Source organism: Callionymus lyra, chromosome 4 (genome assembly GCF_982586985.1).
Source record: "Callionymus lyra chromosome 4, fCalLyr1.hap1.1, whole genome shotgun sequence".
Taxonomy (NCBI): Eukaryota; Metazoa; Chordata; class Actinopteri; order Syngnathiformes; family Callionymidae; genus Callionymus; species Callionymus lyra.
In genome coordinates, this window is record NC_141821.1 from 31,738,764 (window position 1) to 31,755,412 (window position 16,649).

The 16,649-nt window shown below is 40.3% G+C and overlaps 1 protein-coding gene across 3 annotated transcripts; it reads left to right on the plus strand.

Annotated features, from left to right (window-relative positions):
- The first annotated feature begins 312 nt into the window (after nucleotides 1-312).
- On the plus strand, nucleotides 313-16,418 carry LOC148082565 (voltage-gated potassium channel subunit beta-2-like). Of its 3 annotated transcripts, XM_087789785.1 has the most exons (15): nucleotides 313-593; nucleotides 1,713-1,983; nucleotides 7,228-7,271; nucleotides 7,355-7,392; nucleotides 7,831-7,910; nucleotides 7,998-8,042; nucleotides 8,125-8,169; nucleotides 8,264-8,307; nucleotides 12,161-12,247; nucleotides 12,869-12,954; nucleotides 13,047-13,167; nucleotides 13,383-13,477; nucleotides 14,610-14,730; nucleotides 15,044-15,132; nucleotides 15,199-16,415. In XM_087789785.1, the coding sequence occupies exons 2-15, from the start codon at nucleotides 1,715-1,717 to the stop codon at nucleotides 15,289-15,291; spliced, it is 1,257 nt and encodes a 418-aa protein (XP_087645911.1). In that variant the 5' UTR covers nucleotides 313-593; nucleotides 1,713-1,714; the 3' UTR covers nucleotides 15,292-16,415. The 3 variants fall into 3 exon arrangements, with proteins under 3 accessions (XP_087645911.1, XP_087645912.1, XP_087645913.1); XM_087789786.1 differs by lacking the exon at nucleotides 7,998-8,042; XM_087789787.1 differs by lacking the exons at nucleotides 313-593; nucleotides 1,713-1,983 and adding an exon at nucleotides 4,238-4,700 and having other exon boundaries at nucleotides 15,199-16,418.
- Nucleotides 16,419-16,649: the final 231 nt, after the last annotated feature.

The window sequence follows — 16,649 nt, forward strand, 5'->3', positions numbered from 1 at the left end:
GCAGCAGTTTGATAATCCAGGAAGTAACAAAATATCTAATCCCGCTAAAATACTGATTACTAACAGCTGCCACACACACACACAAACACACACACACACACACACACACACACACACACACACACACACACACACACACACACACATTTTGTTGTTTTGTTTTGCTTAACAATAACACACATTTGTCTGATAATCTCAAGCTTTTAGAGATTAAAATTCTGCTTCAAAATATATGCACACATATCATTGGTGACCGGTGATTGGAGGGGAACATGTCAGTCATCAGGGACACTACAAAACAAATGTGTGTGTGAGCGTGCACGAGTGTGTGTGTGTCTGGAGGACAGATTAGAGCTGCAGATTCAGGAGCTCGGCTCGAGGCCATTTTTGACATCTGTACACAGAGTTTGGTATTTTGGTGGTTGTGGGTTTAATCCCAATCGTCCATCATCGGGTGATCCGGACCGGCTACCAGAGCTCCGGTTGGTGGAATGAGACCCGCAGGATTAAATTAACAGAGACAGACAGACACAGAGATGAGACAGACACAGTGGAAGACAGGTGAAGAGGACAGGACAGACAACCTTTAACAGGTAGGTCCTCTAGCTCGGTCTCAGGGGCCGTTGGGATTGTTTGCAGTCAGATAAATGTGGAGATTTAAGATTTGAAGATTTGTTTTTTCTTACTGAAAGCAATGAGGGTTTTAAATCCTCTGTAGTTCTCTGATGGAAAACACAGTTGAGTCTTCTAAACTCCTGTGGACAGCTGTGTTGCTGTCATGTGGACACTGCTATGATAGAAACTAGACAACAAGTTAGTACAATCAGAGGAAACAGTAAAATATTACAGTTGGTTGGAAATCTTTAGATTTACTTATAAAGGTATGACTTTCAGAAGTTGGCTTTCTCACTTAGAGGAGTCAATCATTTAAAATCAGAAACTTTCAACAAAACATAGGATTTGTATGGTGGCAGTACAGAAAGAAATAATGAAATAATAACACACAAAATAAGCAATAGAAAAATATAATATTTATAAATTAATAAACCAGTGTGTTTTGGACATTGATCTGAAGTTTAAACAGACTTTTGTTTTGTATTTGTGTAGCTTAACAGTAAATGTAACTCACAGAATAAGTAAGTAAGTAAGTAAGTAATTTTTATTTGTATAGCGCTTTTCCAGACCAGGGTCACAAAGCGCTTAAACAATCAAAACAATATTCAATAAAGTATATATTTTAAAGATCAAGATAAAACTGATAACACAACAGGAGTTCCAGAAAATCAAGGAAAAGCCTGAACAAATAGAAACATCTTAAGATGTTTCTTAAAGGAGTCAGTAGTCCAGTATTCAACATTTTGCTCTTAGCTTGTGCTGTTGTCGCATGATTAGCATTAGCAACATATGTATGCTACACTCTGTGTCTCTGTTGTGGTCTTGTATTAGAAGCGATCCCTTTAAATAATAATAATAAAAAACACTGCTTCCATCATATGGAACTAGCTACTATGAACTTTATAGACTGAGCTAAACTATTAGCATTTTAGTAGCATTACCTTCTGTTAAATGTGCTGATAAAAACTAAATCCATTTACATCGACCAGACTAAACTTCTTGATGTTGACCATGCTAGCGCAACGATAGCTAAGGGAGCCATTTTCTCATCGCATTCTCGTGTCTGAACTAATGTTGGCGCTCTTTTTTGGTGGCAGCCATGTTTGCAGGCCGGGCGTCGACATGTGTGGCACCAGCCGCCGCGAAGGGGAAGTTCTCTGTGGAGGAGCTCTATGGCTTCAACCACAAACTCAAGAAGAACAAAGGGGGTTCTGGGAAACCGGAGAAGAAGGACCCTAAAGAGAAGGAGGACTCTGCGCTGGAGGCTCAGATCCTGGAGGCGGCGAGGAGGCTGATGGAGCGCCGACGTCTGGAGATTTACCTGAGGGAGTGTGACGTCATCGTGGAGCCAAGCAGCATGCCATACAGGTGAGCGCGTGTTGTTTTCTGCAGCGTTACCTGTGGTTGTCCAGCAGAGGTCGCTGTTACACCAACATGTATATCATGAGTTGGTCAGAGATGATGTTGCAGTTGTAGAATATCATTCTTGTTATATTCCTCTTTTTATGTGTCACCAGTCAGCAGTTGTTCTAGGTTGGTGATAAGTTTAGGTCCAGAACTGAGCGAGTCAACACATTTGAAAGTGTTTACTGGCCGAGTCAGACTTGGCTGCGTTGATGGTTTATTCATGATATTGTTTGTGTGCCCGTCCATGTGTTGCTTGGCAGCATCTGAAACCAATACTTCATCAATTTGTCAATACTGAGTGATGCTTCAACAAACAAACTCAATGTTCTCTTTTCAGCATGAATTGATTCTCTCGCTGTTCATTGATTCCAGTACAAGACACAATGGACTCAGACAGACTTAACATATTTTCAGGGATTATATTAATGGGATAATCGTTATATATACATTTTTTTCTGGATGAGACAGTGGTGTAGGAGTAGAAGAAGGATTGAGTACATTATTTGTATAATCCTTTATATACTTTAGAATGTAATATGTGTTTAATATTATTTCTTGATTTATTCATTCATTAGACTTTCAAGTATGTTTTCCAAATCCAACTTCATCTTTTAATTACATCTTTCAAAGTGAATAAAATATAATCGTAGACCTTAATATATAATTTATAATAGTAGCAACAACTCCATTGTAATTCTGTAATCCTTTTGGCTGCAATTCATGTTTGTGAAATAATCTATATTACCACATTTAAAAACAGAATATAAAAGACAGTAATTCACTTTTTTATTTCACTAATTTTGAAGTTTCTAACCTGTTTATGTTTATATTTACCCCAGCGTCACACTGATGCTTTAATAGTGGGCAATAGTACGCAGACATGCTGAGTTCTCATTTGTCTAATTAAACATTTATATAACCTGATCCATCCATATCAGATGTGATTCTGTCTGCAGTGTATTTTGAAGGATGTGAGATCCAAACTGTGTTCCACTGGAGAACAAGTAGCAGTGAAGAAGTGGCAGTGCAGTGATGGCACTAATTCACATTAGTGACACTGCACCTTTGGCCTCCGGCGTCACAACTGCGTGTGCGTGTCTCGCAATCATAACATGCGTGGTGAGGGGGAAGTGCCCACTGTTCCAACTGGCTTGGGATCAGCAGGAAATTCCTGGACGCTGCCGTTCAACCCATATAAACGCATCACTTGGACACACGCTCTTTTATGCTGCGATTACGGATTCATCAGCTGCTCAAGTCCTCTTTCTTTGAAATCCCTTCTTCTTGATCAGATGGATCATGTCATCTGAGGATCATCTGTTAATTAATGGATTATAGAAACCTTGATATAAGCAGGTGATCCACTTGTAATGAGCAAGGAGGAGACCATGGTTCTCATCTTGCCGACCGACAAGATGTGAGTCATTCGACAACATATATGGTTGAATTTGGTTGATCAAAGCAGTTGCGTTGATAAACAAGCTCCAAAAATTGACAATATATTTCCTAAATATGATTCTAAACTCATTTTTAACCTTTGGAAAAATGTATCAAACTGTATTTGACTCTTAAAACCTCCAACTGTTGCAGTGCATCATCGGCTTGTGATCGATTTAAATGCGAACTTTATGAATTGACCAGGCGTTTTGAATATTGTGCTGCATAAGGCCTGTGGGTCATTACTTAAATAAAAGCTTCTTTTCAGTCTTTTTTTTTTTTTACCCGACTCTCAACCATATGTTTCATTTAATTCTCTCTGTACTTTAATCCTTGTATGCAGCTTCTTTCTCAACTCCCTTCAGTGTCTGTGCTCTCTGGCCGAGGATCAAGCTTTTTATTAAAAGATGAAAAACCTGCTTTGAAGACGAAGAAGTACATCTTTTTTTTAAAACAGCACATTAAAGTGCTGCATTATATCACTTTCATGATTCCTATTATTTGGTCGAACGGATATATTTATATCTATTATATCTGTTATTTTTGTCAGCATCACTCTTGTCCTGCTGCGAGCTCAAATGTTGGTCACTTGGATGACTCCGTCTCTCTCTCTCTCACTCCGCGAGATGCTTGTCCGCCCAGTGATCAGCCGACCAGCTGAGCGAGGATGGGAGGGGGGAGGGGCTTCTCCACCAGCAGCGAGGACTGAAGCTTGATTCTCTTTGGGGGATTTTTTCTTTTGCGCCTCTCTGTCTCTCTCTCCTGGTCTCCTGTGGAAGAACGTTGTCTGGCCGGTGCCCGACCGGCAGCAGGATGTCTCTGTATCTGGACCTAAACTTTTCCACCGGCTCCTCAGAATGAGGCGAAGAGACTTTGATCGATTCGTCGGCTCAAAGTTGACATTTCACTCATGAGTCCTTCTCATCACAGCCATAGCAACCGGCAACCTCGGCGGCACCTCCAAGGTCAGAGACTTTAGGGTTGACCTGCTGTATTGAGACGAAGCCAGCTCTTGTTACCGTGGTGATCAGGATGCAGGTCTCCATAGCGTGTAACGTGGGTGGCGGCGGCGGCGGCGGCGGTGGCGGCGAGCATCCACTGAAGGAGAGGAGGCAGCTCAACACCTGCCAGCCACCCACCTTCCAGCCAAAGATCAGGGTGGAGCCGTTAAATAGGCACACCCTGTTGGGCCACGCCCACATGAAGGAGGCTACTGGTCGTCATAGCAACATGAAATACAGGTGAGCAAGTGAGAGGGGGGCGTCATCCAAGCGGCCCAGCAGGTGTACGTGGGCTTGAGTAACGGGGTTGACTATGTGTGTGTGTCGTATGGTGTCATCATGTATGATCAATGAGGGGATATTGATTGTGTATTGATCAGACTAAGATAGGTTAGACAGGTCACGCTCTTTCGTGTCCATCTTTGAACAATCAGTTCACTCTCAAAAAAGCTTTCATCTTGTTCTAGAGTAGAGGATGCACTATAAAATAAGTCTCAATATCTTGTGCAGTCATTGGGTTTTCCCGTGGCATGGAAAGAAGGAATGTTGACATTAATAAAACATGTGAACGATCAAAAGCAGAATATCATGTAGCATCATCCCTCACTACAGTGAAATAAGGCCAGCCTTCCCTCAGAAAGCCCATCTTAAGGATGGTCGTGCTTCTCATTCATCCTTGACATCACGTCATCTCATTAGAGACGTCTAGTAGTTAGTAAATATAGATGAAAAGAGGGCCAGTGCTTTCATTCTATGTATAGTATCAGCAGTAATAAAACTGAGGCAGAAAATAAAGAAGTTTGTCAGCAACTTTCCATTTGAGGTGAGAAAAAGAAAAGCTGCCTCATGAATACAAGAACACAAGATGTTGTGTTTTCAAAGAGACTTCCATTTATTCTTTTATCCTGTCGTCGGATATATTTAACTCTTGTTTTTCTTCTTTTTTTTTCAAATTCGGCAATTCTCAAGAGACAAGATGCTTTAAATGGATTCCAGGTCACGAACATCTGTGCGTTATTGTGTGTTAATCGGGATGTCTGACCTTTGACCCTGGCTTAACGATCCAGTGAGAAGTCCTGATGAGTCTTTAGCAAGTGTCGGTATGTGTGCGATAATTAAAAGAAGAGGTCTCATCACGGCGGCTGACGTGTGATTGACGGACAGATGACGGTTGGATGTCACTTTGATGTCAATGCTGGTTCATCTTCTCAGTGGTGCGACGATGGAAGAATGTACTTAAGCAGGGAGAGATTTAGATGAAACACAAATACTTTGGTTCTTCAACTCGTTTTCCTGACACGAACCAATACTATTTTTCATCACAAAACAATCTCCTCCTAATTGATGCTGGTGTCAGTCTACAGATTCAATTGTGAGATTCTGTTCACATTTATAAGAATTATTTTGTGATAACTTGTCATGTGCTATTGTGTTTAATTGTGTGTAATGTGTGTACCTAAGACCTGCACTGAGGCTACATTATGACACGCACGACTTCTATTTAAGAGTCACATTCATGCTTTAATTGTCATGCACAGGCCCGCCTGACACCTACAGCACAGCCTGTTAGACCAGTGTTAGTGCTCGGTTGTCTGTCCAAGCGAAGCTCTGCTGCCGGGCTTCAGGGCAGGCTCCTTATACGCATGATTAAGTGAAATTACTACATTGAATCATCATTATTTTAGTGCTGGAGCGCTCTTAATTCATCCACATGAACGGTATGAACAGCGGTTATAAGAAATCTAAGTCTGAGAGGGCCATCCAGGATCTATTATCTCCCCGTGAGAGTGTTTAATGTCTTCTTTCCCTTAAATCACATCAAAGTCAGGGGTCTGCAAGTCATTTAATGTGGCCCGCCGGATGGTTGGCTCAAATCAAATGTTGATGTAAATGTTGATGACCGAGTGTTTAACATAAGATGAGAAATAAAATGATATCAGATCAAATGAACACCTGAATAATCAAATTATCAGTTTGGATTAAAAGTAAGATTTTTCTCTGGTGACTTGGGATAAAAAGGATCAAATAGGTAAAATAACAAAACTGTTTTATGTAGAGAAAATTGTTGATACTTGACCTTTGCTACTACAGTTATTATTTGAATAGTAATTTTTACTTTTGATGACACATATTTTAGCAGTCGCTGCTGTTGGTCAGCAGGTAGGTATGTTCTCCCTCTGATGGTGTAGAGTCACATGGGAGTTGTGTCTCCATTAGCGCTCGCACAGTAGAAACGTAGATGTCTAACTCCAACCATACGTGCATGGATGTTGGCAGTCAGTCAAGAATATACTCGGCCAAGCTTGTGAGGACTCAAGGCAACATCACTTGCTCCTGCTGTTGTTCGCTATTGTTCATTTAATTAATTACATTTAAAGGAAATATAGTAAGTAAGTAAGTAAGTAATTTTTATTTATATATAGCGCTTTTCCAGACCAGGGTCACAAAGCGCTTAAACAATCAAAACAATATTCAATAAAGTATATATTTTAAAGATCAAGATAAAACTGATAACACAACAGGAGTTCCAGAAAATCAAGGAAAAGCCTGAACAAATAAAAACGTCTTAAGATGTTTCTTAAAGGAGTCAGTAGATCCATCAAGCGCAAAGAGAGAGGAAGATCGTATAGTTGTTTGTGAACGCATTTTAAACCCCAGCAGTCATCGATTCAACACGATATACATTAGTTTTTATGGCTGCTGGACAAACTGATGCGTAATCATGTACAAACAGTTCATTGATTGTCGTATTGATTTCTATCGTCAGGAATCTTGGAAAATCCGGACTCAGAGTGTCCTGCCTCGGACTCGGTGAGTTGCACTGCAGAAGCGCACACATGAACGCACATGAACGCACATGCTGATGACGGTGTCGCTGATGATGCGTTTCGCAGGTACATGGGTCACGTTCGGGTCTCAGATCTCAGACGAGGTAGGGAGCATGTTCTGTATGTGTGTCAGTGGAGATTGTGCGAGCTAACCATGTGAGCACACTCTTACGTAAAAAACTGCTTTGTGGTTTCTGCACACACTACACTGCTTGTGTGTGTGTGTGGTCTTTTGTGTTCGTCGTACCGAGGACCAGTGCATCATTTAACCTGTATTGTGAGCACATTTCAATTCTAAGAGAACATTCATTCAGCAAGCTTTTCTAGGTCAGGCTCTCACTGCGATTAGGTTCAGTCTTCTATGTTACGTATATATTAAAGCTTATATTTACAAATAATGGTAGAAAAGTTGATTTCTGGTAAAGCCTGGATTTTTAGAACTTCCCTGAAATCCGCACAAATTGACTGGGATGTGCTTTGTGAATAGATGTCCTCATGAGGGTGAATGTCCTGGGGCTTGATGGGAGCGTTTTTGTGTTTAGATGGCAGAGAATGTGATGACGTTGGCTTACGACAGCGGCGTCAACTTGTTTGACACAGCAGAGGTTTATGCTTCTGGAAGGTAACTTGACTGTCAGTCCGTCTATTTCCTACTCTGAGTTTTTTTTCTGGGCTTTCTGACCTCTTCATTCTGCTGACTGTCTTCTAGAGCTGAGGTGACTCTGGGGAAAATTCTGAAAAAGAAGGGATGGAGGTAACAAAGACTTGTGAGCAGTGAGCAGTGCATCTCAAACACTAAACTATCGTGTCACTGTTTGTGTGTGTGTGTGGGGCAGGAGGTCCAGTTATGTGGTGACCACTAAGATCTACTGGGGAGGACAGTAAGTATTCCACTACTCCACTTCCTGTGCAACAATCCACATGTAATCCACAAATGTGCGTGTGTTTTATTTATGTGTGTGTTTGTTTCTTAAGGGCAGAGACAGAGCGCGGACTGTCAAGGAAACATATCATTGAAGGTAAAGACCCTTCAGATTGTAAACACAATATCACGACAGCTTTCAATTGGTGGAGCGAGATAAACACACACACACGCACACATAGAACCAGCACCCCTTACACACACTATCAGCTGTCAGAGGTTATTGGGGCTCTTAGAGGCTCAGTCGCACCAAAACTGGTTTAAGAGTTGAACACACACGCGCATCGCACACGCATCACCATCCATTGTGTGACGCAAATCAAAACGTTTGTATTTTTCCACACAACTTTGAGGTTTTATTAGCATCTACAGTTGTTCAAAGTAAACATCAGATTCTAAGTGAAGTTTGGTCTCATTGGTGGTAGTTATTTCCACATCTGCTGCTGTGACACCATCTCCAGTCCTCCAGTCATCAGGACCTGCTGCGGTCCCTCCTCCTGCCGGGGACTGATCTTGAGTCCATTGACTCGTTTTGGTGTTGGGTTTCATCACTGATGTCCGACAGATTCACACTCCAATGTATGTCCTTGAGAGTGTCGACCAGACTTCCCATCGACAGCAGCTGTCGGCACGTCGTGTTTCGGCCCAACAAGAACGCCGCAACCTCAAATCCTCTGTCGCGCAACCAACTATATTTAGCTTCAGTTACAAAGACAGCAGAGTTTCACAGTAAAGCTTCAACAACAAAGTGTGAATTTGACAGGTTGAACACCCAGTACAGCTCTGTTCAAAGACCATCATGATTAAAACCTAAATCAGGTTTGGTGTGAGGAAAACGGGGGTCAGAGGTTTAAGCTGGTATTCGCTTTTTCAGGGGTTGTCCCCACTTTCATGGCTTGCGAATCACTTTAGCACATTTGTCATCAGGAGGACCTTATTAATGAGTTGAAAGAAGATGGAATGATATGAATCGCCAACATCTCCAGTACAGTGGCGGCTGGTGATGCTCTTTATGTCTTTACATTTTCCTACCTATGACAATAAAAGAAACAGTCGAAACTAGTGGTCTAAACTTAGACGATTTACTTTGACAGCTAATGAAGAATATTATTGATGAATATAAAACAGAAGACCTTATTAACACTAGGTAAGTCTTTCCCTCAAACCAACCTCCACAGAAGCTTTGCTTGTGTGACTTCTCCTTTCCTGAAGGTGATTATTATTGACAGCTCGTCTAGTCCGAGTTGTTAAACTGGAAGCTTCTCTGCCATCTGACTTCTTTCAAGAGGTTCGGATGATTTACGCCTGTGATAATTTGCGTCACGATTTGACGGCTGAGCTGTCCAGTGCTGGTCTCTGTTACCCAATTATGAATAAAACACTAAAGGAGAACAACCTGTCCTCAGGACACCGGAGATACTTTCTACCTACTCATCACAATAGGAAACAAAGACACTGCAAAGGAAAAACCATAATGAAAAAATCCTGCAATGTCAACGAGCACCATTATTCATCGCAACTATCAGTGTTGCTTTTTCCGGCGCCACGAAATCCTGACCAGAGACGGCGCTGATTGGCTTCTCCGGTACTTTTGCAATGGTGTATGATTGGCTGAGTTACAAAAACGTGATGCATATGATGGGCTCTGCAAAGAAGCGCCCAGTGTGATCAGTGTGAAGCGTTCTATAAACATACAACATCATCAGTGTTCATGATTATTTTTAAACTAAACAAGAATGCCACCGCTTCAGTAGCATCACAATGTGAACTATAAGGCTTTTATCGAACATCTTATGTGAGTTTGAGGGCTTTTCCAAGTCTGCCTGAGCTACCTTTGAGATCTTCAGACGATTAGGAACGCTTGCTTTAAATCAGTTTAATGAAAAAACATGTTTACACATGAGTACATCACTCACAACTATTCTTGCAAACATCTGAAACATCCTACTTATGTTGTACATTCACCTACTTCAATTGGTCTTTTGACTTTGAGTGCTTTGTTACGACCCACAGTCCCTTGACAAATACCTGCATATGAAATTGTTTTTTTTTCTCATTTCAGTGACAAAATGATTTATCTTTCACCCAACTTTCGGGTTAGACCTTGCGGTCAATTCATTTATTTGTTTATGTATGGATAAGTTCAATTAAAACATTATTTTCATGGACTGGTCTTCAGATAAAAGACACAAATGACACCACCAGCTAAAATCAAATGTTAAGTGCATATAACAACAGCGGTCTTACCACAACGCTGAATCAGCAGGAGCCCCAGGCCGGTTTCTCTGCAACAAGATGTTCTCTGGTACTGTTTGTGTTTGACTCATTTTCTCTATTTCTTTTCCCTCAGTTCACTTGACCTGAATAGCATCTTGACATGACAAGGTCACATGCTAATGTGAATTTTTTTTATTTTTATAAAACACCTTTTAGACAGTAATAATCAATACAACAGAAATTAAATAAATTATTTTCTCCTTCCATACGGCCCTGTATCAAATGACTCACGGACCAGTACTGGTCCCTGGCCCAATGGTTGGGGACCACTAGTCCACATAAGTGTTGAGCCACACATATTTATATATATATATTATATATTTTTACAATGTATACGAACTTACTCATTTCCACCATATTATATTATTCATGTAAATAAATTCCACTTGGTAATAATTCATAAAAATCACTCAAATCTAATGTTTTTTTCTGTGTCTCATTACTAAGATTTCCAGAAATGTTCATTTAAATGATTTCCTCAGACGCCAATAATCATATAGTACACTGCACTCCACAAAACAGAAATCTAAGGGTTGTCACATTGGATCTCGTAGTTCAATGAAGTCTAGAGTAGCATTCATTTCTTTGGAGTTGTTAAGTCAATTTTTTTCTTTAAGAAAAGGGGAAATAGAGACTCCGTTAGACATCAGTAACTATTGTCTCAAGTGCTTGTTGAACATAACAAGGAAACCCCGTCAAAGAAGTCAGTGAACAGGCTACCCAAGGATCCATGCAACCCACTCCGCAGCAACACACCATGAGACTCTATGACTGAGAAATGTCAGCGTTCTAACATTGAGCCATGAATGACCTAATTTGGCCCCTTCGTCTTTGTAGACCTTAACAATGAAGATGATTGTAACACGTGCTTAGATTCTCTGGCAAAGATCAGTGGAACCGTTTTAAAAAATGCCACAGAGGCAAAGCCATGGACTGAAGAGAATTATCCAAAATATCTGTTGGCCATCACGCCTGACACACCTCTGGCTCCACTAGGTCTATTCCATCCCTCTTTCAGAAGTGGTAATTGAGGGTGTGAGCCAGGACGTCACATCGCCTCTGATAGGGAGATGGAGATGATATAAGTTTTTAACCCTCGCATTTGTTTTTATGGAGGCCAGGGAGGACCCTGAGACAACACAAGGGATACCACAAACACATTTGTTTTCATGCCTCTGGGTCACCTTGACCCTGAGATAACACAAGGGATACCACAAACACATTTGTTTTCAAGCCTCCGGGTCACCTTGACCCTGAGATAACACAAGGGTTAAGCATCTTTTTTATTCACCCTTTTTTCATCTTGGTTTGACGCCCCGTAACAATCGCAGCATTTAATGTGGCCCGGATCAAATTGTTGTTTCAGAGTTCTTTCTGGATCTTGAGTAGAATAATAAGGTTGACTCCATGTACAAATAGGATGTATAATGACGTAAGATAATATTGAAAATGTCTTCAGAAACAGAATCACAATCACAAAACTTTTAATGCCAGTGTTGTAGACACAATATAAGATGACATATAAATAATAATAATTATTATTATTATATTTATTTCAGATCATTAACAGACCAACCAGACGCTTCAGAGCTTTAATATAATTGTAATTTGTGTGCGTGTGCGTGTGCGTGTGCGTGTGCGTGTGTGGTGCCTACATGCATTTTGCAATGTAGGACTAAGGGGCTCTCTCGCCAGATTGCAGTTGGATTATGTGGATATCGTCTTCGCCAACAGAACTGATATCAATGCACCAATGGAAGGTCAGAACACACAGAATACAGTCTTCTACATCCACGGCTTTTACGGAACTGCATGAAAGGAAACATACATCAAATAGGAATCTGTAGTAAGATTATCGTTGTGATTAACCATTTTAAACTGACATGGCAAACCAGTGGGCCGCATTCGAACCATCATATAATTACATTTGACCTCCTGGTATTCTCCTTCTAATGTGTATTCTTCATTATTTAGATGATCAGAATCAGAATCCTTTATTTGTCCAGCGAGGGGAAATTCGGTCAATCGATCTGGTTCAAGAAAGTAAATGATAAAAAAGTACATTTTTGGTACATTTTTAATTAGTACATTTTTAATTTTTGAATGAACTATTGCATTTATTTATTTTTGGCCTCCTTTGTGATTCTATGGACAGATCTCAAAGCGAAGTATTAGCCTGTATTCATGATCATGATCAAATTGAGGAGAAGTTGTTTGAAATTGTGCTGCTGTGTTATTTAGGTAAATTAAACCCAGGCAAAAAATAAACATGTTTTCAGTGGGACAGTATTAATCTCATTAAAATGTTTATACAACAAGTACCCTTGTTGTTGTACGATTGAGTCATTTGAGGATTGTAAATGCTTTGTTTTGATTTCCAGAGGTTGTAAGGGCCATGACCTTTGTGATCGATCAGGGAATGGCGATGTATTGGGGAACGTCACGCTGGAGTGCCATGGAGATCATGGTGACCGTCTCAGTGTTTTTGTTTTTCCTCTTCTTCTTCTTCTTCTTCTTCTTCGCAACGCCCGTCTCACCTGTCTTTCTCTCACCTGACAGGAGGCGTATTCAATAGCCCGCCAGTTCAACCTGGTGCCTCCGGTGTGTGAGCAGGCGGAGTATCACTACTTCCAAAGAGACAAAGTAGAGCTACACCTGCCAGAATTGTACCACAAGATAGGTACTGTTCTCCAAACTCTTGTCCCCACATGACAGCCTTGAAAGACACTTATGCCTCATCCTTGTTGTATGAGAGTATCAGTGTTTTTTTCTCTGCTTACTTTCCGTTTACAGTCGTTGACCTCTTCAATCGCCACATCCTTGTCAGGCTTTGAGAAGTCCAGGTGTAAATGCTTGGACAGTGGAGATACTGACAGTGTCCATCTTGTCTTTCAGGAGTCGGAGCTATGACCTGGTCACCGCTTGCCTGTGGCCTCCTGACGGGAAAATACAACGAGGGAGTCCCTGAACGCTCGAGAGCAGCGATGAAGGTGATTCGACACGCCGCCCTGTAAACCCAGAGGTTTTATGTTTATTGTCGAGGAGTGGAGGTCGGATTGAAGTCGTCTTACTGGAGCCCGACATTAGAATGCTATACCCCCAGGGAATGAGTAAAAATAGGCACATCTGATGTCTTCTATTATTATAATGACATTATCTTAGCCGCTTTATTTTTGACAGATTTGACAATTTGACCCATTCTCACACCACACTTGACATTTATTATGCTTATATTTGCCAATTCAATACTTGTCATTTTTTCATGGTAACACACTTTGGTACGTCGTGCCTTAATCCAACCGATCACAGAAGGCACAACACAATACTAACCAATAATAAGCAACATAGGACGGATCTTGGCGTCTTTATCTTGTATAACACAACAACGCTTGATTGTGTTTTCTTAGCTTTAGAACATTATGACAGTGATAGTTATAGCAAGTTTATAATGCGATAAATCAATACTTCCCATGAGTGGAAATCATTGACTGGCATAGATCTGTTCTAGAGGATGCGGACTACTGAACTCCCACAAAATATCAAAACATTTGAATGAAGAATTTTTGAGATTGATCATTATAACATCACATTATAAGACGTGTATATGTGATGGTAAAAGATGAAATTACAATCAATAACTGCCTCTGATCTGTTCTAGATGGGCGGATGGATTTGGACTAGCAACCCACAAACATCATAACTTTTTAATGCACAATTGTTTGGGAAATATATAATTATGTTGCCCATTTGGCATTGTCAAAGATATATGATGCTATAAATCAATAATCAATAATTATACCAGGTTACAATCACTGATATGGATATGGACAACTATCCCACCAATTACAAAGGGTTATAAGGATTTTAGAGAAATTAATAATTAGATACTTTATTCATAAGACATTGTTAAAGATAACAGGTTTATGTTATAAATCCTATAAATCGACATTAGAAAGGGTTGTTTTTTTTCGCAAGTCACTGAAATCTAAATACATTTCTCATACGTTTTCTGAAACTTGGCAGCCCTGCCTTCTCATCTCTTTTTCTGTCACCGGTTCAAAAGTGATCTACTGTGGTGATCAATAACTGTGTGGGTGTGTGTGTGCTTGTGTGTGTGTGTAGGGTTATGCCTGGCTAAAGGAGCGACTGTTCAGCGACGAAGGGAAGAAGCAACTGACTAAAATCAAAGATCTCCACCTGCTGGCTGACAGACTGAACTGCACGGCGGCTCAACTAGCAATAGGTTCTCCACTAAAAGCGCCCACGCAAACACAAGGCGATTATTGTTGGCAACGTTGAACATAGACTGTTAATAAATGAGTGCCATTAAAGCTGATAGTTACTAGTGCTACATCTGAACCTGTTTCAACGATTGCATCAAAACTTTCCCAGCTATTTCTTTTTTAATCTATTGTTTGTTTCTGTTTCCCTCAGTTAAAATTGGTATTTGAGAGTATGTTTTACATTTGTGTAAACTAGTGTGTTTATAGTTGTAGGAGAGATTATTAGGAATGTCGCATCCGCCTGAGTTTGACATTGTTCTCCGTCTTTCCCAGCATGGTGTCTCCGCAGTGAAGGTGTCAGCTCGGTTCTGCTTGGTGTTTCCAACACAGAACAGCTGCTGGAGAACATTGGTTCCATCAGGGTAAGTCAGTGAGGTTCTACAGTCAGAATGGCATGTACTGGACCTGATCTCCCCGGTGCTCCACAGGTACTGACACAGTTGACCCCCCCACTGGTGGCAGAAATGGACACTTTGCTGGGGAACAAACCACGCAGCGGAAAGAAAGAAACCAGAAGCTGAATAAAGTTTTTTTTATGAACACAGATCATCTGTGGACGGGACTACTGAGGAGTGGACAAAGTCACATGAACAAAAAGGAAAACAAGTTATTCCGGAGTTGCTCGTTCATCGGCTGGGGATGACCTCACCCTTGTTCCATATGCAGGAGACATCTCAGAAGATCTTTAAATATTTATTCTTGTTCAAGGTTTTAATCTAGTGTCAGTCGACACAACTGTTGTCATGCAAGGCCTAAATCTTCAAATCACTTTGTTGAATCCCATTCCAAAGCCTCCCTAGATTGAGATCAGTCACCATGACAACAGTTGCCATCATCATGAACACAAGCCCGAATGCTCCTGTATCCCTCTGCATATTTAATATACATATAAATCTATATTTTACAAATGTAGAGGCGACTTCTGTAGAATTTAGAGAGTATTTTGACCTTATTCAACTAAGTCATGATCAACATTATGGGACATGATCATCTCCATCTACTTTTGTGCAAATGAATAGGTTTAGTCTCATTAAACATTCAATACTAAACATTTTTGTTAAGTAAACTAAAAATCTAGTTATAAATAATCTTTCTTTAGTCATATTTAACAAAATGCTGAATGTTTTTGGTGTGTTGTCTTTTTTGTGACATCCCTGATCATATTGATCACTTATGCAATAAACATAAAACACAATCAAGTCCAAAAACAATGTCAACATTCTTCAGATAAGGCATTGATATAAATCAGTATTATTTTTAATTTATTCTTCAACCTGATTTTGCTATCATGACCCAGACCTTGACATCCCTGAACACCTACCTCTGACTAGACCATGTGACCATGACGACAGGTGTGTAGAGAGGTCGGCTGGTGGAATGGATCTGTGTTGTCAATCCTCCATAACTTCTGTAAAAACACACACAGAGACCGCAAATAAAAATATTCTAATCAAATTTCTCTTGGATTTTTATGAAATCTTAATTCGGGACTCAAATTCGGTTGGGTGACTGTAGCAGCAGTAAATAAAATAGCATGGCAGGCGGAAAAAAGTACATAAAATGCTGAATCAGCATTAGCCCTGGACAGTTTTCTCTACAACAAGACGGTTGGACATAGAGTTTGTGTTTCACTTATTTCAACTATCCTCACCACAGGACTATTGTTTGAGTAAAGTTGATTAAATAACTTTATGTGTCATGGGTCACATTATTACAAAAAAAAAAGTTTTTAAAAGAACAAATAAACACTTCAGACAGTTATAATCAATAGAACATAAATGATATACATTTTTATGTGTGGGGCTGATCTCTCCTGTTTTATTGAAATAAGGTTTGTAGATGTATGATCTGGGGGGGTTGGCAATTGTAAACAACCTTT

What these genes read in the sequence shown, in the direction of transcription:
- LOC148082565 (XM_087789785.1), top strand. Translation starts at nt 1,715, where the DNA reads ATGTTTGCAGGCCGGGCGTCGACATGTGTGGCACCAGCCGCCGCGAAG. An exon ending in CCAAGCAGCATGCCATACAG is followed by an intron (nt 1,984 to 7,227) that starts GTGAGCGCGTGT and finishes TTCTATCGTCAG; the next exon opens with GAATCTTGGAAAATCCGGAC. An exon ending in AAGGAAACATATCATTGAAG is followed by an intron (nt 8,308 to 12,160) that starts GTAAAGACCCTT and finishes TTTGCAATGTAG; the next exon opens with GACTAAGGGGCTCTCTCGCC.